The sequence below is a fragment of the Chinchilla lanigera genome, unplaced genomic scaffold, assembly GCF_000276665.1.
Source record: "Chinchilla lanigera isolate Chin_1 unplaced genomic scaffold, ChiLan1.0 scaffold00154, whole genome shotgun sequence".
Taxonomy (NCBI): Eukaryota; Metazoa; Chordata; class Mammalia; order Rodentia; family Chinchillidae; genus Chinchilla; species Chinchilla lanigera.
In genome coordinates, this window is record NW_004955555.1 from 218933 (window position 1) to 239987 (window position 21055).

General features: G+C 46.4%; 1 protein-coding gene across 6 annotated transcripts in view; it reads left to right on the forward strand.

The window, feature by feature from the left end:
• The first annotated feature begins 252 nt into the window (after positions 1–252).
• Positions 253–21055, forward strand: part of Hnrnpul1 (heterogeneous nuclear ribonucleoprotein U-like 1) — a 35795-nt gene continuing 14992 nt past the window's right edge. Inside the window, exons 1-9 of one of the 6 annotated variants that reach the window (XM_005412328.2) lie at positions 2268–2341; positions 3051–3136; positions 6233–6358; positions 8424–8580; positions 10465–10538; positions 12128–12267; positions 13736–13835; positions 16251–16363; positions 20677–20943. In XM_005412328.2, the coding sequence (XP_005412385.1) occupies positions 3121–3136; positions 6233–6358; positions 8424–8580; positions 10465–10538; positions 12128–12267; positions 13736–13835; positions 16251–16363; positions 20677–20943 (993 nt within the window). In that variant the 5' untranslated portion in view covers positions 2268–2341; positions 3051–3120. The other 5 variants (XM_005412330.2, XM_005412331.2, XM_013508689.1 and 2 more) reach the window with 5 other exon arrangements.

Genomic DNA, 21055 nt, shown 5'->3' on the forward strand with positions numbered 1-21055 from the left:
ATAAAATAACACACAGTCAGAGACATGGAGTACAAAGGTCTTCACACACACACACTCAGACTCACACAGAAACAGGCATAGAACCAACCCCTCAATCCACAGACCCACAAAGGGTCCCTCAGGCTTTCGCACTTGGTCCTGGGTGTGTCCAGCAGCGCGCGGAAGAACCCTCGGCAGCGCCCGGACGCCCCCCGGTGGCGGCTCCTGGGAACCCGGGACAGTTCAATCCGGGCCACAAAGTTTTAGAACAGATCATTGTGCAGAGCTGGGAGGAGAAAGGAAGTCGGACGTGGGCGAGGGGCGGGGTGTCTGGACTGGAACCTCTGGGCCCACGTGAGTGTCTGTCCCGCTGCTGAGTGGATGCTGTGTGTTTAGGTTACTGTCGTGTAAGCTTGTAGTGTAACTGTCCTGCGTGTCTTTGTCATTCGATGCTGCCTGCCTGCGCGGGCATTAACGGGCGCATCTCCCTGCAGTTTGGTGTATTATCGCGACTTTTGCACTGATGTGATTCACGCCTATTGTTGTATTTCTGTGGGGTGCACCTTTGTCTAAGTAGAGGTGCTTGTGTTCGCCTTTTTTGTGGACTTAATGTATGGCTCAGTAGGCAGGGGGCTTCTGCATTGTGAAGTTGTTTATTATTTTTTTTAATTTTTTGCGGTGCTTGGATGGAACCCAGGGCCTCGTTCATGCTAGGCAAGCGCTGTCCCGCTTAGCTACCCACCTCCCAGCCCTGAATTGTGTATTTCAGTTGTACATCTCAAAGAAGTTTTGTCTTCAGAGTTAGAGGCGACAGGTGGTGCAGCCTTAGACATGGTGACGTTTGTGTGTATTCGCGTGAGATGTAATTATGAACCTGTATTTTTGCTTGTCGGTACAGACACTAAGCAGCCAGATCTACTGAAGGCAGTTTAGAGGATTCGGGATGGAGATCGGCGAACTTCTGTCACTCTTTCGGAGGGCAAAGCTCTATGATCGCGCGCAGAGAGCCCAGTCCGCGTTAGGAACCGACCATAGAGAAAGCCGGCCGCGAACCTAGGCTCGTGGGAAGAGCCGCCCTGAGAGATGTACTACTGAAGCGAAAGGGGCGGTTTCCTATACAGCTTTTCTCCTGTTATTATTCTAGCCTTTATTTTCAATTCTTTAGGGCTCTCTAAAGTTAAAATTTCGCTTTTCATAAAGGCAGCGGAGTTCCTAGGAATTTATGAGTAATATATCTGCTTAATCTCTACTCCATGAATCCTCCCTCTACAGCAAAACCTGGGAGGCAAACCTCTGAAGAATAGCCAATCTGCCTAGCCCTTCCTACAGCCATCAATCTATACCGACTTTGGTGAGATAGAACATTGACTACGATTGGTGGACAGATTGTTTTGAAACCGCCCTAACGGCAGGGGCGGGCCCTCTGTGAATTCATCTCTTTCCGGTTTCTTAAAGGCAACAGGAAGGAGGGGTTTCTGCCGACCAGCCATTTGATTGGTTCTGGTGCCTTTACCCGCTGGGACTCCTCAAGGGGCGGGAGATTTAGGCCAATCAGAACATGTATTACAAAGAAATTCGTTTGGTGAAAGGACGGCACAGGGAAGGCCGTGGAGCGCTCATTCTGATATCTCGTCGCTGATTGGGCCAAATCATTACTCCTTTTTCTTCATTTGATCCTACAGCTGCTGGCGCGCGGGCATAACCCAATCAGGGCGCGCTCCACCTCTTGCCTTTTCCCGCCCTCCGCTCCGGCTCCAGTTCGACGTAGACCAACGCTTCCTCTCCGGCAGCTCCTGGGCCCTCTGTCCACTGTCCTTTTGAAAACCGTGCTCTGATTGGCTGAATTGCGAGCCCTCTCCCGTCGTTCCCCACGCTAGCCAATTGGCACACGTGTTGCATGGTACGGTGCACGAGAGGGGGGGAGGTGGCGGCCATTTTGAGTCGCCGTCGCCGCCATTGGAGTGTGCCCCCCCTTTCCCCCCTTTGCCTCCTGACGGGGAAGGTTTAAGGGAGACAGAGCCCTGGGAGGCCGGGCCGGGCTCGGGGGCCGCCCCGGGGGCCCGGGCCATGGATGTGCGCCGTCTGAAGGTGAACGAACTTCGCGAGGAGCTGCAGCGCCGCGGCCTGGACACTCGCGGCCTGAAGGCCGAGCTTGCTGAGCGGCTGCAGGCAGCGCTGGAGGCCGAGGACCCCGACGACGAGCGGGAGCTCGAGGCCGACGACGAACCGGGGCGACCCGGGCACAACAACGAGGAGGTCGAGACTGAGGGGGGCTCCGAGCTGGAGGGGACCGCGCAGCCACCGCCGCCCGGGCTGCAGCCGCACCCGGAGCCCGGCGGCTACTCGGGGCCGGACGGACATTGTGAGAGTGCGCGGGGCGGGGGCCGGGGAGCCCGGAGTCTGGGCCGAGGAAGGGCTGTGGGACGCGGGAGTCCGCGCCGGAGGTCGGGGCCGGGGCCGGGGCCGGGGACCTCGGATCCCGCGACCTGTCGCTGCAGAAGATCTGGGAACTCGGGCTCGGGAAGACCGGAGGGGGTCCTGCCTTTCATGCGGGGAGATAACCCCGGTGGGGGCTCGCGCTGTCGGAGCTGACCAGGGTGTGACCGCTGGGGAGGGTTGTGGGCCGCGGGCTCAGACCGGAAACCGGCGTTTGGGAACCGGAGAAAGTCGGAAGAACAAGGGGCTTTTTATTTTTTAATGGGAGGCTTATCTCGGAAATGGTGGTCCTAGATCGCAAGCTGGGTGGGTTTGGTGGCCGTGCTGGCCCAGATTGGCTGGGCGTTGGGAGCCGTGGTTCCCCCACACACACCTGGGGTTGAGGAAGGAACTACCCGGGGTGGCGGAGTTTTGAGGACGGAGGATCGTGGAGTTTGTGGCTGGGTAGGGTCCGAGAAATTCTCGTATAAGGTTTTGAAGTGCGTTGGTGAGGTGTAGGCGCTGGTGTGACCTTCCCTGGGGAGTCTGATGGACTGAGCGCTTTTGGGTTTTGCTAGGGGTTTCTCGGGTGTTTCTAGGGGCAGTGGGAGACCAGCAGGTGATTGAACTATAGGGGATCAACATCTCTCTTCCAGGGCTGGAAGGCCAACCTTGAGGCGGGTGCAGCTTCAGCATTTGTTGCTGGGAGATCTGGGGACCTCCTCGATGGCCTCTAGAGGAGGTACAGGGAACTTTGATGTCTGGAGTCTGGCAGGGAAGGGAAGAATGTTTCTCTGGACAAAGGACCAGGGGGGTCTAGAGCAGGGAAGGCTCTGAGCACAGATCCGTGGCTACTGCTGATTTTTTTTTTTTTTTTTTTTTTTACTGCAATAGCTGTGGACAGAAGAGGGGTACCTGGGTGGGATCAGACTCTGAAGTTGATGAAATATGTGGGGGAGATTGCTTATGTCCAGCAAGGAAAGAGTGTAACTGGTCTAGCAGATGGGGAGGGAGAAGCATGTAGGGTGTGAAAAAAGAAAGGAAACCTGTTGACTTAACTTGACTGGGGCCCCAGGGTGGAGTGGGATGAGTGTTTCTAGGGTTGAGTATCTCCAAGAGGGGGCTCCTGGTTCCCAGAAGCATTTACTTACTTGCCCCCCTGGGGGGAGTTGCTTAGGGAGTAGTGGAAAACCTCTGCCGCAGTAAGGAGGTGGGATTATGGGAGTAAGAGTTGGCCTAGATGATCTGCAGCTGTCTTGAGAAAAGACAATAGTACAGAAGAAAGTGAATTTGGAGTTATAAGAGCGCAGCTTTCTATCAGGACTGGGGAACAGGGTTTGAGGGGCTGAAGAGTAGTACAAAGGAATTTGGCATTCAGCGTTTGTAATATTTCTCTGAAAAGAGGCAAGAGTCGGGATTGACACAGGGTATTAACTTGTTTGGCAGAAGTAGGATCTCCTGGAGAGAGCAACCTGAGTGTAGATTTGGGATAAAGTAGGCTAAGGATTGCCCATGACTCATGTGCTAGGAAGAGAACTTCTGTGGTAGAGATCTGTGGAGGTGGGAGGAGCGGCTGGTGTGCACATCTAGAACTGGAGGGGCTCTGGCAGGAGGAACCACCAAGGGGATAGACCTGACATGGCCGTCAGCTGGAGTCTTGTCGGAGGAGATCAAGTTAGGTGGATCAGAGCACGGGCTCAAGATTTTGTTATAAACCTAGCTTAATGATGAGGGCCAGTCCTTCCCCTTTAAGCCTAGTTTCCTTCTGTGCCATATGGAGATGATAATGTCTCTCCAGAGTTGTTAGGAGGAAGATGTGTGAGGGACTTCACTCTAAGCCTGCCTCTTACTAGAAGGAGAGTGTTTGTGGGAGGGTCCCAAGAATCGTGTACACACACACACACACACACACACACACACACACCCCGCATACAGAAGAGATGCTTGAGGGGAGACACAAGGCTTTGTGAGGTTAGAAGAACACGGTGCTTAGAGGTTAGAAGAGGAATGGTTTGATAGGGCCTCCAGTTAAGGAGATAGTTTCTTTTTCTATGAGCCCCTAGCATCCTCTTCTTTAGCCCTTGTTTCAACCTTGGTAAACAGACTTGTAGAAGGCCACATGACTAGTGTCTTTCTCCCATTGGGCTGCACCTGGTTTGTACCCAGATGTATTTGTCCTCTGAGAAAGGATCCAGTCAGTTAACAAGTGGCAAAATAGTCCCTCTTTCCCTGTGGTTCCATATCACTGCTTCTGGTACAGGTATTAGCAGGCTCTGGAGGCATCTAGCAGAGAGCTTGCCCTGGAGTGGAGAGCCTGCAGGTACCCGTCCTGAGTTGCTGAAGTTCTGCATTTGGCTATAAGGTTCTCTTCCTGGAGGGAGTTTGTGGTTTGGTTCACTACTTTTAGTTCTGCCTCTAAGCTTTCACATGTGTTATCCCAACCCTAGGAATGTTCTCCATTCTCATCACTGAGTCACTCCCTATGTATCATTTGATCAGCTCATCTGTTCTTTGTGTGTCCCTTTCTCAGTTTCTGGTATTTCTTAATAGCCCTTAGTACAGTCACAGTTAAGCTTTTTTGTATATTTGGCTAAGTGCTTGTGCGTCCCTAAACTGAAGACTTCAGCAGGGCAGGTTTACCCTTACCTGTATCCCACCGTCCGGTGTGTAGTATGCAGTACATGAATAGTAATTTTCATTCTTACGACTACTCATCACAACTCCTTCTGGACTCACAAAACACCTTCCAGAGCCTGGCACAGTGGTACCTGCCTCTCATCCCAGCTACTTTGGAAGGTGGTACAGGAGGATCACAAGTTAGAGACTAGCCTGAACAACTTAGTAAAGACCGTCTCACTATTTGAGTAAAAGATAGAAGGGGCTGGAAATGTAACTCAGTAGTAGAGCACTCCTAGGTGCAATCCCCAGTACTACTGAAGGGAAACATCCAGAAATCTTCTGACTCCAGTTATTTTTGGACTAATCCCTAATGAGCCTGAAGGCTACTATTCTTTCTCCATTTCCCTTCATTTGAGATGGTTACCCCTTCCTTACCTTTGCAGCTATTGTGCAATGGAAGAGGATTTTAAAGACGGCTGTGTGACTGGGGATAGGCAGAGAGCTTTGTGCCCTGAGGGCAATTATTAGGCATTATACCATCTTAACAATCTTAGAAAACAAGTATCGTGCACTGTAGACATGGACTAAAACATTTTTAAATTAAAAAAAAAGCTAAGCTGATGTTTTGAATCCAGGTTAGGCAAGTACAGCCTCTTGCTAAGTTCCCCAGGCTGACCTTGAACTTACAAACCTCCTGCCTCAGCCTTTTGAGTAGCTGGGATATACAGGCATGTGGTGCCACACCAGGCTTAGGCTGATGGTTTTCAAACTGTGCTCTATGGGAGTACCAAGTATCTGTACAGTTGCCCCTCCACTTGGGAGTGGGGACTTAGACAAAGCTGGACCACTTCTCTCACCTTGCCATCTTGTTTCAACTGGAGCAGTTCTGCTTTTCATCTGACACTGTTTTACACTCTCCTGTGGCACACTGATTGGAACCAGTGGGGTTGGTGGCATGTGGCATAAAAAAAGCCACCTCAGCTAGGCATGGTGGCCTGTAATCCAGCACTTGGGAGGCTGAGGCAGAAGGATCTTTGCGAGTTCAAGATCAGCCTGGGCTACAGAGTGAACTCAAGGCCAGCCTGACCTACGTAGAGAGACCCTGTCTCAAAGTCTCAAAAAGAAAAAAAAAAAATAAAAGAAGCCACCTGTGTTCCAGGTGTCTTCAAAAAGCACCCATGTAACTGACTTTTCTTTCTTTTCTTTTTTAAATCTCAAGATGTCATGGACAATATTACCAGGCAGAACCAATTCTACGAGACCCAGATCATCAAACAAGAAAACGAGTCAGGCTATGATAGGAGACCACTAGACATGGAGCCGCTGCAACAGGCCTACCGCCCAGGTAGGAAAGCTCATGTGCTTCCTCTCTTAATGAAAACAGAGTCTACACATGGCCTCTGCCTTTCTTCTCAGAGAGGATGTGCATTTTCCTCTTGGGTGGTCCTCTGACCGTGCACACCATGGGGATATTTTGTTTGTTTGGTTTTGAAGGAAAGAACTGGGTCCCATTTCTGTGTTGGGAGAGGGGCATCCTCGTGGTATCTGTTTTAAAATGTTATTGCCAGCACCCTGGAGAGTTCAGAGCTGGAGGCTAATACGCAAGTCTTACCTAGAGCCTTATGTGAGTCTTATTTAGAGCCTTAGAATGTGGAAGCCAGAAACAACCTTTTGAGTCTAGTCTGATAGTCCCCAGGTTCTGAAAAATATTGTTCCAAGAGATATTTTTAAGGGCTCCTCAGAAAAAGATTCTTTAGCCACCTGTGTCTGGAAAGTGTAGCATAGCTGTACCTTTTCTTGGAAGTCACTGTATCTTTTAGAGCATTGAAGGCTTTGACATAAACCCCAGGTTGAGATTTCCCATATGTGTAAGTACATTTTTGCAGAGCAGAGTTCCCCATAATGCTAGTTTGGGAAACAGATATAATTCACCCTTCTCCTTCCCATTTTACAGATTAGAGAGGTAGCTTGTCTAATGGCAGAGCTGAGACTAGAGCCCAGGAAACTGGCTTCTAGGCCAGTCTTCTTGGTAAATGTGCAGGTTTCCTCAGCATGTAGGTCTTAGTATTTGGAAAGCAGGGTCCCATTATTGAGAAATTACAGCCAGTGCCTTTTCTGAGTGAATCTGCTTTCCAGATTCAGTCCATGCTGGTTCATCCACAAAGTGAAATCCCCTGATGTTTCTTGTGTGTGGCTCAGCACATAATGAATGTAGGTTAAACTGCAGATTTGTGTCAGGCTCTGTGAGACTTGTGGGATCATTTGACCCAAGGAGAATATTTTCTGTCCTGTTACCAACAGACATTCATCAGGGACCTTCTGTGAGCCTGGCCCTTGCTGGGAGCCATGGAGGATATCTTCAAGATTACCAAGCACCATTCCTGCCCTGGAGAACCAGGAACCTTCTCTGAGAGACTGGGTCTACATGTTAGGGCTAGGGATTGATCCAGAATGGTCTTATTGAAGCAGAGTCTCACTGTGTAGCCCAGGCTGGCCTCAAACTCATGATCATCTTTTGCCTCCGCCTCCTAAATGCTGGGGTTACAGGCTGCACCACCATACCTAGTTTACAGTGGTCTGAGACTGAGTGTTGAGATGAGTAGGTGTGAGGGAGGTATAGCGGCAAAGATAGACACTGAGAGAAATGAGGCTGAATCCATGATTCACTCTTGGTTGGTTGCTGATTCTTGGAGTCTGAGACTGGGACTTTCCCGTAGTTCACGGAATGTTAAACCATCTTGACTTCTGTTTGTTGTGTGACATAGTGAGGTTATCTGTGGCATGGCTGAACTGCAGATTTTTCTAGAGTGATTCTGGGTTTTGTCAGAAGGTGATTAAAACCAATAGAATTCGATGCAGGATCACAGTGTTCTGTCAAATTCATTCTCTTGCCCTCTCATCAAATGGAAGAAGCTTTGCAAGAACTCAGGTAGTAATGCTTTTTAGGAAAGGAAATCAGACAATGTACAGTTCCAGCATCTCAGAGGATAAAGGATGTTAGCGGTCTTCCAGGGCTCTTCCCACTTGGTACAAGCCAAGGTTGCTGCCAGCTTTCATGGGCTTTTGGCAAATTAGCCAAAGATAACTGTTCCATCTTTGGGTAGGCCCTTAGTGAGCTCATCCTTATTTTGTACTAGAGTCCCCCCTCTTTTACATGAAGCCTGCAAGCTATCTGACTAAAATCTGTCACCCCGTCAGCTGCCAGATATAGCTGGCCAGCTGGCCTTCCTGCATCCTAGTCCTGTTCTCCAGCACAACCTCTGGCTTATTCATCAGGCTTCTGTAGAACCCGTAAAGCCCTTTACCACTATAGCCAGGAGCCTGCCAATGTCTGTTGGAGTAAAGGAGACCAGAGAAGTGGTAGCTGAGGAGTTTCCAAGTGTCTTGACCATCTGGATTTGTCCTGATAGTAGAAGTGAAGACAGAAATGAAGCAAGAAGCACCCCCCAGCTTCCTCCCACCTGAAGCTTCTCAACACAAGCCAGACAGACAGCAATTCCAGAGTCGAAAGAGGCCTTATGAAGAAAACCGGGGACGTGGATACTTTGAGCACCGGGAGGACAGGAGGTGGGTATCTAGAGCACCAGTTACTCTTGTTCCAGGCGGTCCCTATGCTTGAAGCCTTGTGCCCTTTCCTCACATGCTGCTCCTGCACTCGCTGCCAGATTGAACTTTATAAGTGTTGGTTCTTCCCATTTCCTTCCTCTTATTACTTCAAAGTCAATCCCAAATACCCTTAGATTTTTATGTGTGCAATGACAGCTTGCCTCTTCCCCTGTAGTCCTTTGCTGTACTTCCCCTGTAGTTGTACAGTGTCCTGTGGCTGAAGGATCTCTCCTTACCCTGCTCCCAAATACAGCCCCTCTTTCTCTCCACCCATTCCTTACCCTGCTCCCAAATACAGCCCCTCTTTCTCTTCACCCATTCAGGCGGTACAGTGTTTTCCCAAGGTACCAGCCTTAGACTGGACATAGAGGCAGTTTGAACAATGGGCTTTGCCTTCTATTGTACCAATACAGGGATAGAAATAGACACATACAAATAAACCACAAACTTGTGAGGTGAGTAGTCAGGCTTTGGATGAGTCTCAGCTCACAAGAGGAAGTGGCCTCTGCTCTGGCCATTTTCCTTTTCCTGTTCCTGACAAGCCCTCCTCCTCCTTTCCCTCCCGGCCCTGTCCTACCCCTCCCTGTTTCCCTCCTTCAGCTCCTGTCTGAAGCCTTTTCTAATCATGCAAACTAGGATTCTACTCGTCTGGACTGTTCATCTGACACACTTTATTTCCTACCTGGTGAAGTCCACCCTCTAACTAGCTTGTTACTACTTTCAAGAAAGGGCTTGGGGACTGGGGTATAGCTCAGTGGTAGAGTACTTGCCTAGCATGTGCAAGGACCTGGGTCTCAGGCTGTAACTAATGATAGGACATGAAACCCATCTCATATGGGTTCCTTCTACTCCTTCCCACAAAGCAGAGACCTCAGGACTGCTTGCTGATGGGAAGTAGAAAAAGATCCTTGCTGTGACTAGGATCCTAGGATAAACTTAACTCCTCCTTTGTACCAGGTTGGGAACTCTACCCAAGGGAAGCCAGCTGTCAGAAAATGCCAGCAATCAGATGGGCATGGGCAGCCTGCTATGTGCACACGTGGACTAGGGCCATCTAGATGTCCAGGATACCAGGCGTTAAACTCCACCTTTCTACCCCTGTTTTTCTTCCTGTAGAGCAGAAACCAGGAATATATAAATAGTGCCTCTTTTAGTATTTTGGTAGGAAGATACCTCATTCACAATTCAGGGCACTTTTAAATGAGGAAAGAGGAGCTCGACATGGTGGCACATGCCTGTAATCCCAGCACTTCGGAGGCTGAGGCAGGAAGATGAGTTTGAGAACAGCCTGGGCTACAAAGTAATCTCGAGGCCATCCTGAACTGCATAGGAAGACCCTGTCTCAAAAAAATAAAAAATAAATGAGGAAAGAGACTGAAAAAAATGGATCATTTCCAATCCTTTTAGATGCAAGGTTTGAAGCCCAACATACAGATGAATTGTAGTTACCAGAGTTTATCGAGGCTTGTGCCATTCCTCTTTCTGGCCCCCCCTTGAATATCATCTTCTCCAGTTGGTGAGAGAGTCCCACGAGGAGGTGTCGCTCACTATGCAGAGGGCACAGGTCAGTCTTAGGGTTGAGAGAAGGACCTGAGAGAAATCTCTGAACGGTTCAGATGCCCCTCCCTAGCAGAGGAAGCCCACCGTCTGTCCTCATCGCAGGAGTTTATCGTCACTGCTCTTTTTGCAAATATGTAGAGTTCCAGAATTCTTTTGTTAAACACTGGGGAAGAAGTGGAGTCCAGGAAGGAGTTGGCTACTTTAAAATTCCAGCAGAACATTTATTTCCCTTCGTCTGTGCTTCTGCAAGTATTCTCTTGTAATTTAACCTTCTTTGCAACGTAGGGGCCGTTCTCCTCAGCCTCCTGCTGAAGAAGATGAAGATGACTTTGATGACACCCTGGTTGCCATTGACACATGTGAGTCCTTGGGGTGCCCACCTGATTCTGCCTTCCAGTCAGCTTTGGGAACTTACACCCTGACCTTCTCCAGAGTCCTTGCCTGGCACCATCCCTGCCTTTGTTAGTCCAGAAGAGGAGCTCAGCAAAGCTCTGGAACAAGGGTGCTGGGGTAGAGACAGAAGGTCTGTTCCAGCAGTAGCTATGGGCCTCTCTTTTCAGAGAAAAGTCATCAATCGTGTCTTCACCTGCAGAAGGTTTTCAGTATGCACCTTTTTTTTTCTTTTTGAGACAGTGTTTCAGTGTGTAGTTCAGGCTGGCCTGGAACTCCCTTTGTAGCTCAGGCTGGCCTTAAACTCACAGCAATCCTCCTGCCTCAGTCTCCAGAGTGCTGGGATTACAGGCGTGCGCCACCATGCCCTGCAGTACACACCTCTGAGAAGGGTCCAAGACCATTTTGGAAACTTAAACACGCTGTTCACACAAGGGGTTATCATCTAATCAGGAAAGGAATCTGAGTGCTGGGGAAACTTAACTTGTTGATGACCAGTTCCCCAGTTTCCATCACCTGCTCACATTCTTGGGGAGAAACTAATGCCATTTTGTTCTCTGAGGTACTCGTCTAGCCTGTGTGCTCTCTCCAGTTCAGTTTTCTTTCCACTGGCTAAGTGGCTTTCACTGCACGTCTGAACACAAGAACAATAGGGATTTGATCCTCTCTGACCTTCTAGATAGAATCAAGTATTAGACCCAGTGAGGCTCAGTTTTTACATATTCCTAAAACCCTACTCAAGTCTGAGAAAAGTACACTTCTCAGCAAAGCATAAAGTTAGCGATTCATTCTTGTTTCTTCTCATGTTTATAGAGCATTGGTTGTGTGCTTTAACAAGAAATAGACATGCACAGTTGCTTCTGTCTCAGGGCTTTGCAGAGACAATGTTTACCCAGAGTAAAGCTGAACATTTTGAAAGTGCTGGGTGATAGTGGTCCATGAAGCAGCATCTCATCAAAGAGAAATGCACAGAGAGTGATGCTCAGACTCGGGAGAAAAGAGTACACCTCCTGGGTGAGATGGTCAGAGAGGGCGTTCTTGGAGGTACAGCTGGCTCCTTAAAGAGTGGGAAAAGTCAAGACTACAGTAGGAGAGGAGGTGGGAGCTTGTGGTACACCTGGGCATTGGTGCCTTGCTGGTAGGTGTGGAGCAGGGTTAGAGGCTCATGCAACTGTTGGCAGTAGAAATCTGGCTTCCAAATGAGTAGTTAGAGAATATGACGGCAGATACTAGCCTTCCTTATATCCTGAGGTCTAAATTTGAAACCAGTGAGGATATGGTCCCTCTAGCAAGTATGCGTTCTCATCAAAGACATTAATGGGGAATCCGCCTGAAGCCTATCCTTGGACCCCAGTTCCTGTGTAGGACAGTATAGGCCAGTTTGCATTGTTCCAGACTCTATACTGAAAGGGAAAGGGGCTAGAGTCTACCCTGGTTCTTCTTGAACTCTTCCCACAATGTGTTAGCTAGTGTTAACACAGTGGAGGGATTGTCTTCTGCCTGTCCCATTCCTGAGACCTTTAAAACATAAGCCAATTGCAGGCTTTTTCCTCCACAGATAACTGTGACCTGCACTTCAAGGTAGCCCGAGATCGAAGTAGTGGCTATCCGCTCACAATTGAGGGTTTTGCGTACCTGTGGTCAGGAGCCCGTGCCAGCTATGGGGTCAGAAGAGGCCGTGTGTGTTTTGAGATGAAGGTGAGTGGGAACAACCAAAGGGATAAGGACAGAAAGCTGGTCTGTCCATTGGAATTAGCCTGTCATCAGCCGTCTTGGTCAGAACCATAGCTACAAGAGATTAGATTGATCTCAGAACATGTCCAACAAACAAAAGGATAGTAAATTTCTGTAACATTGTTAACCATCATATCAGAAAAACAATCCAACCATACATCATTTCATCAAACAAATTTTTTCCTTATGGGATTTGTTCTTGTTATATGGCCAGCCATCTAGTGGTGACATATTTTGTAGTACTATAAAAAGAAAAATAATCTCTTGCCAGGCACAGTGGCTCACGCTAGTAATCCCAGCACTCAGGAGGTTGAGACAGGATTACCACAAGTTCAAGGCCAACCTGAGCTACACAGTGAGTTCAAGGCCAGCCTGAAGTAGCAAGACCCTGTCTGAAGAAAAACCAAAGAAAATGAAAAGTAATCCCATAAAATTCTATGCCGGGTTATGACGCAAAAGCATAGAGGATAAAATAATAAGTTATTTTCATGTCCTCTCATTTCCCATCCTACTCCCCAGAAGTAACTTATGTTAACCGATTCTGATGTTCCTGGTATATATCTAAACTTATCTGTGATAGCTATCCCCATTAATCCTCATGGTATTATCACAAAATAGCTACTGGTATATCCCCAGTTTTTAGAAATGGAAGCTGAGACAGAGTACTGTAACATTTTGTTGGCTAGAACACCATTGATGTAAATGACACATTATTTTATGTGCCACTCATAAGAGAAATACTTTCAGTTAAATTATACAGTGCTTTTTATCACATTAATATCATAGTAACTGTAAAATGGATCATTATTTTAGAGATGTTAAAATGTGAAGAATGTATATCTAAAACTCTGAAATATGCTGACTTTCCCAAGGCCACAAGCAAAAACCAGTAGCTAGAAATGTTAAGTAGGTAATCTAACATTTAACTTAGATGTTAAGTCAGAGGGTATTTTTTTCCCTTCCTTCTTTTACTTAATTCTGTGTCAGGTATTTTTCCATACCATTATGTTAGCGTTGCCTCCTCCTTTTAACTGCTACATTGTATTTTACGGCATGATCCTACTGTACCTTTACTAATTTTATAATGTTGATAGAAACTGTTAGATTGCTCTCTAAAGACATTGCATCAGTTTATCCTTTCACCAAATACATTGGTAGTTCACGTCCCTTACAACAAGTGCTAAAACTAAAAACAAGTATAAAATAAGTATATTTTGAAATACCTCTTTATGATCCTGCATACTCTCAATCCCTTTGGAAACCCTGATTTTACTGAAGCAGACTCCTTTTTCTTCAGGGGTACTTAAATGCCTCTTTTGTAGCAACTGAAGCCATCACTGTTTGTTTAATGCCTGATATACTTCCTTTGTGTATTGCCTCATAACCAGTTTCCAGAGTGTCAGTCCTGAGCTTTTTTGTCCTCTTTCCTCAGATCAATGAGGAAATCTCTGTGAAGCACCTTCCGTCTACCGAGCCTGACCCCCATGTTGTGCGTATTGGCTGGTCCCTGGACTCTTGCAGCACCCAGCTAGGTAAGGAGAAGTCAGCTAGGCAGACCTCAGTGATTGCCCCAGCCCTGGATTTTGAAAGCTCCTAAAGCTCTTCCCAGTGTGAGACTTAGAACGTAACTAACCTGGGGTAAAGAGGCACTGCTTGTCTTCATTCACACTAGATTCATTTGGAAGGACCACCCTTACAGAACAACTCTTCTGCAAGGAGTTAATTCTACCTTCTTGGAGAGAGCTCAAAGTGTTCTGTTCAGAGAATTGTTCCCTTTCTTGCTGGGCATGGTGGTGCACACCTGTAATCCCAGCACTGGGGAGGCTGAGGCAGGAGGATCATTTCGAGTTCGAAGCCAGCCTGGACTACAAAGTAAGCTCAAGGCCAACCTGAACTGCATAGTAATACATTGTCTCAAAAAGACTAAAGAAAAGAAAAAAAAATTGTTCCCTTTCTTTAAAAACATCAGTTTCCTGCTCTCAAAACATACTGAAAATAAGTTCTCAAGCCACATTAAGTTCTGGGTAGACTTTCTGCCCACAGCCTAACTTAGAGTAGATGGGGAACCAGGGAAGAGTGGATCAGGGCTGATTAGTAGAGAGGCAGGGGCTGCCCATTGAAAGACTTGGAATTTTCACAGGACTCCAGGCCTCAGTGGCTTTTATCTACAATCTTCTGGGAATTTATTTTGTTTTCTCTACATACTCAAACTGAGTCATAATATGAACACTGTTGTGTAGCTTGATTTCTTTTAATGTATAATGAGTATACTTCTGAAAATAAATATAATTTTGTTATAGTGTGTACATGGAGCCGGGGATGTAGCTCAGTGGTAGAAGCTTCTGCCTGGCAAGCACAAGGTCCTGGGTTCGATTCCTGGTACAAAAAATAAATACTTACAGTGTGTACACTAAAATTTATTTTAAGTATAGCTCATCTAAGTTAATAGCAAATTTGTTATAGTTCATATAAGTAAATAGCAAATTTTTGTTGTTAAACAGTAAAGCTCTTATCCTTGTGTGCCATTGCAACCTAAGACTAATTCTTTAAAGTAGATACATTAATTCAGTCCACACACACACAGTATGTAGTAGTGTACAGTTTTCATTTTGATGTATGTTAGCGCTTTTTTTTTTCAGTTGTGCTAGTGGTCTGAGGATTGGCCCCAAGACCTCCTGCATGCTAGGGAAGCAGTGTAGTGCTAAGCTACCTTCACAGCCCCTTTTCTCTCTCTTCTTTTTTCTTCCCTTTCTTTTTCTTTTCTTTTTTTTTCTTTTTCTTTTTTCTTTTCTTTTCTTATTTTGAGACAGGATCTTTGCTGTGTTGCCTCAAACTTTAGGATCCTCCTGGCTCCCAAGAGGCTGGGATTACAGATGTGCGCCACTGCCTCTGGCTTGTATTAGCACTTTTTATCTAAAAATCATAGGTCATTTCACCTCAGTTTGAAATGTAAGTGACAGGTATTTAATACACTCAGGAGGTAAAACGCAGCTGGATCAAATAGTATGTCCAGGGTTATCTCTGGCTTGTTGGCTCCCGCTTTTCTGACAGAATGCTCTTTCAAGTTTCTGATTAAGGGTCTCTAGAGATCTCAGGCGTCAGTTAGGACCCTTGGGATTTTGATCAGATGCCTTCAGCACTCAGCTCCATAACCTGAGGAAATGCAATACCTTTCCCATAGATCGGTCCTCATAGCATTCCAGAAGCAAAACCCAGGCTCAGATTTTGCCAAAACTCCAGTGGCACCAAAAAATTTATGATGTTAGCAAACTTGATTAAATATTGGTGTCACAAGAAGCGGGTACATATCAGTACAAAACACCCTTCATCCCAGCTTCTGTTGTCTTCACATTTTTGCATTCTATGCAGAGCAGTTCAGGTAAATTCCTGTTCCGAGATTTAACACACTTAAACCCATCAGGCCCTCAGGAGGTTTGTATAATTAAAGAGCTTCCTTTCAGCCTTCCCAATCTCCACTCCCTCCAGGAAAGGGGCATCTTGTTAATAAAACTAGTAAATAAAGTTATTTTTGTCTTCAAAGGTAAAAGCATAGCTGGGCATGGTAACACACACCTGTAATACCAGCTTTTGGAAGGCCAAGACAAGAAGATCTCAAGTTGCCCAGCCTGGACAACTTAGTGAGACCCTCTGTCAATATTTTTAAAATGGCCAGGCATGGTGGCCCATGCCCATAATCCCAGCACTTGGGAGGCTGAGGCAAGAGGATCACTGTGAGTTCAAGGCCAGCCTGAACTACATAGTGAGACCCTATCACAAAATAGAACGAAAAAATTTATAGAATGAAGGGACTGGGAATACAGCTCAACATTTTCTGTGTTCATTTGCCAGTACAGCAAAGGAAGGAAAGCTAAAAGCATGTGGCAACTGTGGAAATTGTTGTGATCATCACAGTTTTATTACCTGCTTGTTCCTATTTGTTCCATCAGGCGAAGAGCCTTTCTCCTATGGCTATGGAGGCACAGGGAAGAAGTCCACCAATAGCCGATTTGAAAACTACGGAGACAAGTTTGCAGAAAATGATGTGATTGGCTGCTTTGCTGTGAGTGCTAGCAACCTGTGGTGTTGGCAGACCAGATGTTGAGCTACAGATTTCTTTCTGTTCTTTATCTCTCTCTTTTCCTTTCTTTCTTTCTTTCTTTCTTTCTTTCTTTCTTTCTTCCTTTCTTCCTTTCTTCCTTTCTTCCTTTCTTCCTTTCTTCCTTTCTTCCTTTCTTCCTTTCTTCCTTTTTTTCTTTCTTTCTGTGACAGGGTCTCACTGTATAGTATAGGCTGCCCTCAAACTTGGAGCGATCCTCCTGCCTCAGCTTCCCAAGTGCTGGGATTACAGGCGTGTACCACCACACTCGGCCAATCCACAAAATTCTTTTTCAGAATACCTCTGTCCATTGTCTGCTGCATATCCAGCCACTCAGTGTATTGGTTTGTTTCTCTTTGGCAGACTAGAGTAGATACTGTCCTCTTGGGTGAAATTCTACCATTCGACCACCTCTGGTCTTTTGTGCAAAGCTCTTACAAACTTCTGAAGAGTTGTGGAGACATCAAGTGTAGACGGCCGTCTTCCATTCCTAGATATGCGTGATGCTTTCTAATAAACTTTAGTATATGTGCTGCCGAGGCAGGCACCGTGTTTTCTCATCACACCTAGAAGTGTCTCACCTCTCTGTATTAGGAAATAACCTGTCTGCTCTTGAAGGTCACGTGTTGGCTCTTGTCCCACATTAGCGTCATCTTACCCTAAATCCTCTTCCTTTCTTCATCTCACATTAGTTGTACTGATCTCTTTTAGTGCACTGTCTTCTGTAGCAAAGGTGGATGCAAACCAGAACAAACGAGGAAGTGCCTGACCTCTACTGCATGTAGCAGTTCTGGAGAGCAGTGATTGATGATCACTGTACTGTAATGTCATGGCTGTTGGCTTTCGGGCCAGATTCCCTGGACCTAGTCCCTCCTCTGCCACTCAGCCCTGGGCAACTTCTGCTTCTTTGTCTCTTCAGTCTCCTCTACCTGGGAATCTGCACCTACCTCAAATTTGTGTAGCATCAAGTTAACTGATAAAAAGCACATAGAGTACTAGCTGGAACAGAGTCCTCAATAACTATATCTTCTGTTGTTGTTGTCGTTGTTTTTTTGAGACAAGGTCTCACTGTGCAGTTCAGGCTGGCCTTGAGCTCACTTTGTAGCCCAGGCTGGTCTTGAACTCCACAAGAATCCCGCCTCAGCCTCCTGAGCACTAGGATTACAGGCGTGTGCCACCATGCCCAGCATGATAACTATATCTTAATACAGTTAGCATTAGGGGTTACAGGAGATGTCTGTAAAATCTGCCACAAGGGAGGGCCCAGGAGGAAGTGACTACCCAGACAGATGCTTGTCGGTTTTGTTTTCCCTCCCTCATATCTGTACATGTATACTTTCGTTTTCATTTTTTAAATTTTGAAATAATTTCTCGAGAATAAGAATGGAGAATTCTCAGGCTTCAAACAGATTCTAACGTTTACCACATGGCTTTCATTTTCTTGTATGTATGCGTGCGTGCGTGTGTAATTTGTATTTTACCCATTTGTGCATAGGTTCATATATCATATTTTTATTCCTTAGTATTTCACTGTTTTTCTTAAAAATAAAACTATTAGCCACAGTACAGTTAATAAATTTAACATTGAAATAATACCTAATAAGACTTTCTCTAAATAAAAATTAAACAGGTTTATACCCTACAGAGTCATCTAAACCTTACCGTTTTTCCATTTAACAGTAATCCTGCCATCTTTTGTGGCTCACACAAATGATACAGGATTAGCTTGACTAGAAACCTTTTTTGAAAAGTCAGTTTATGAATATAGAAGGTGTCAGACCTTCTCTGCCATCTCCCTTTCACATACCCTCTTTAGAGACTTCTCTTTTTCCTGACACTAGGAATTAAACCCAGGTTCTTCATACTTAAGCTATATCCCATGCCCTTTTTATTCTTTATTTTGAGGCAAGACTTCCCTAAGTTGCCTGGGCCAGGCTCCAACTTGTAGTCTTGCTGCCTCGGCTGCCCAGAATGCTTGGGTTGCAGGTGTATGCCCCTGTGCCCAGCTATCTTTGTATTGTTGTAGAAATCAGTATATGGCAGTCTTTCCCAAAGCAGGAGGTTCTTTGGGTGTGCGGCAGGGCAGAATCTCCCACTTTTTTCTACCAGGTCATTTCTACTTCCAGTTTTAAGATTCTATGTACAATTTCTTTTGATTAGAGGATGCCACAAATTTATAAAGGCTCAGAGTGGGAGGCTGGAGAAGGTGTGAAAGTCATTGGTCAGAGGGAACCAGAAGGGATCATTTGTGTTAGCTCTTGTATTCTCACTTAAAAAGGGAAAGATGGTTTTTTGGGTGGAGAGAAGAGGATAACTCCTTTCAGCAAACTGTAAGGAATAAAATACTTGGAGTCTAGGGGACACAAAGAGGGATAAGAGATGAGGCTGTAAAAACAGGACACGGAGTAATTCTGGCTTCAGAAATTTGGGGCTTTAGGTTCACATTGGTATAGAAATGTTGCAGCAGGAGCCACCCATCTACCATTGCCTCTTAGACAGATGGCTCTGTGGGTGGTGGTTTTGTTAGTTGAGGGTGCAGATTTAGTTTTCTGTGTGGTATGGTAAGTTAGGTTCCTGTAATAAGGCTGGTGGCCACAAGGCAGACTGACACCCACAGTGTTCATTTCCATGTCAGAGCCGAGGTGACTGGATCCACTCATGCTCACGTGGAAAGACATGGAGGGACTGCACTGCAGCCTGGGCAGGATTCGGTCTGGCCAGTGTTGGCATCTCTGGTCTGTGTGGTCTAGACTTGTATGCATAGAATGGAAAGCTGGGGGTGTGGCTCAGTTCTTGAGCACTTACCTAGCATGTATGAGGCCCTGGGTGCTGGAAGGCAGGGGTAGAGGGGTGCGTGGACATGAGATTTCTGATATAGTGCTACACCGCGAGAGTGCTAAGGAGAAGAATGAGGAAGCTTCTCAGGAGATCCTTCCACTGCTCTTTAAAGGGCAAGTCCCAAGGCGGTCTCCCTATCAAGAGAGAAAATACTACATATTGAACTCTTAGGTCAGAAACTGGGTGTTTGTTTGTGAGTGACAAGGTCTCACTATTGTATAACAGGCTAGCCTCAAACTTGGCAGTCTTCCTGCCTCAGCCTCCTAGGTTCTGGGATTACAGGCGTATGCCACTATGCCCAGCTTGGACCTTGTGTTTTGCTTTGATCTGCTGTCCCATCCCATTTTGAGACTCCATAACTATAAACCTTTACTCTGCAACTAAGTTGATCTCCTGAAACAATTTAGACCAGGCCATTCCCCAAACAAAACAAGTCAGAAGTCTCCTCTGCCGTCAGCATCAAGTCCAAACTCCCGAGGTGATTTGGAGAGCACCTTACATGCTGAGGTCGGGCCATGACTCCTTGCCTGGCAGCTTGTAGTGGTAGTTCACATTCCTGGTGAGCACGTTCTGTATTGAGTACTAACCAGCGTAATCCTAAGAACAGCTCTGTATGTAATAGGAAATAAGATAAAATAATTCACACACAAAATTAGTAAATGGTAAAGCAGACTGTCTTCTGAAACAGGACCCATTAAACTTCAGTGACTCAAAAGTTGTGGAATGAATGTACATGGCCTCCTATGGCTCTCAGCTATACTTGAAGTTACTTTTCCCTCCATCCTTTGTTTCAGCCTGTCTGACCCTAGATTCTCTTGGCCACCAAGTTTATACACATGGAGTACTTTTTGTACACAGATTGCTCTCCTTGCATTTATTGTTCAGGACTAAATTCCTTAGAGAAACTTGCACCTGGCAGGTCTTACTGAATTTTGATAAACATTATTGTTGTCTGGCTCCACACTGATCTCCGGGCTCCGTGGGCCCCAGATTGCCACAGACGTGTACTGGGAAGCGTAGAAACTCATGGAATGTGTGTTAAGCAAACAGATGTAGAGCTGGAGATAGCTTTAAAAAGGCCCTCTTCTGGCTTTCCTTCATCTCTTACCTTTATAAACCACCCTTGTCAGTTTTGACGACAGGCAGGATTGTCTTTTCCTTTGTCTTTGTCTCTGGTTGGCACGAAATTCTTGGAACTTTTAAAAATGATTTATGTCACATCCACCAGCTTCCAGGTCTTAGGTAGGGAGGGATTTGAGCTGGACATTTTCTGAGCTGTTCCCTTATACTGCCCAGCTTGCCTGGATGTTGAGGAGGGATGCACTCAAGTCTAGAAAGCTGGCTGTATTTCCACTTCCTGCATATACCCTCTAGGCTTGTGGCCCCTAGTACTTTAAGCTAAGAATTGGCAATTACTATCCTTTGACTTTCTCTCCTAGGACTTCGAATGTGGAAATGATGTGGAGCTTTCCTTTACCAAGAATGGGAAGTGGATGGGCATTGCCTTCCGAATCCAGAAGGAAGCCTTGGGGGGTCAGGCCCTCTACCCTCATGTTCTGGTGAAGAATTGTGCTGTAGAGTTCAACTTTGGACAGAGGGCAGAACCCTACTGTTCTGTCCTCCCAGGGTTTACTTTCATCCAGCACCTTCCCCTCAGTGAGCGGATCCGGGGCACTGTTGGACCAAAGAGCAAGGCAGAGTGTGAGGTAAGGAGACTGCTTTATCATTTAGTCTGAATTAATAGCTGCTTCTCCAGCGGTGCCTTGCTGCCAAGGTCTCCTCCCTTCTCCTGAGGACATGCTGATGTCCTCAGGAGAC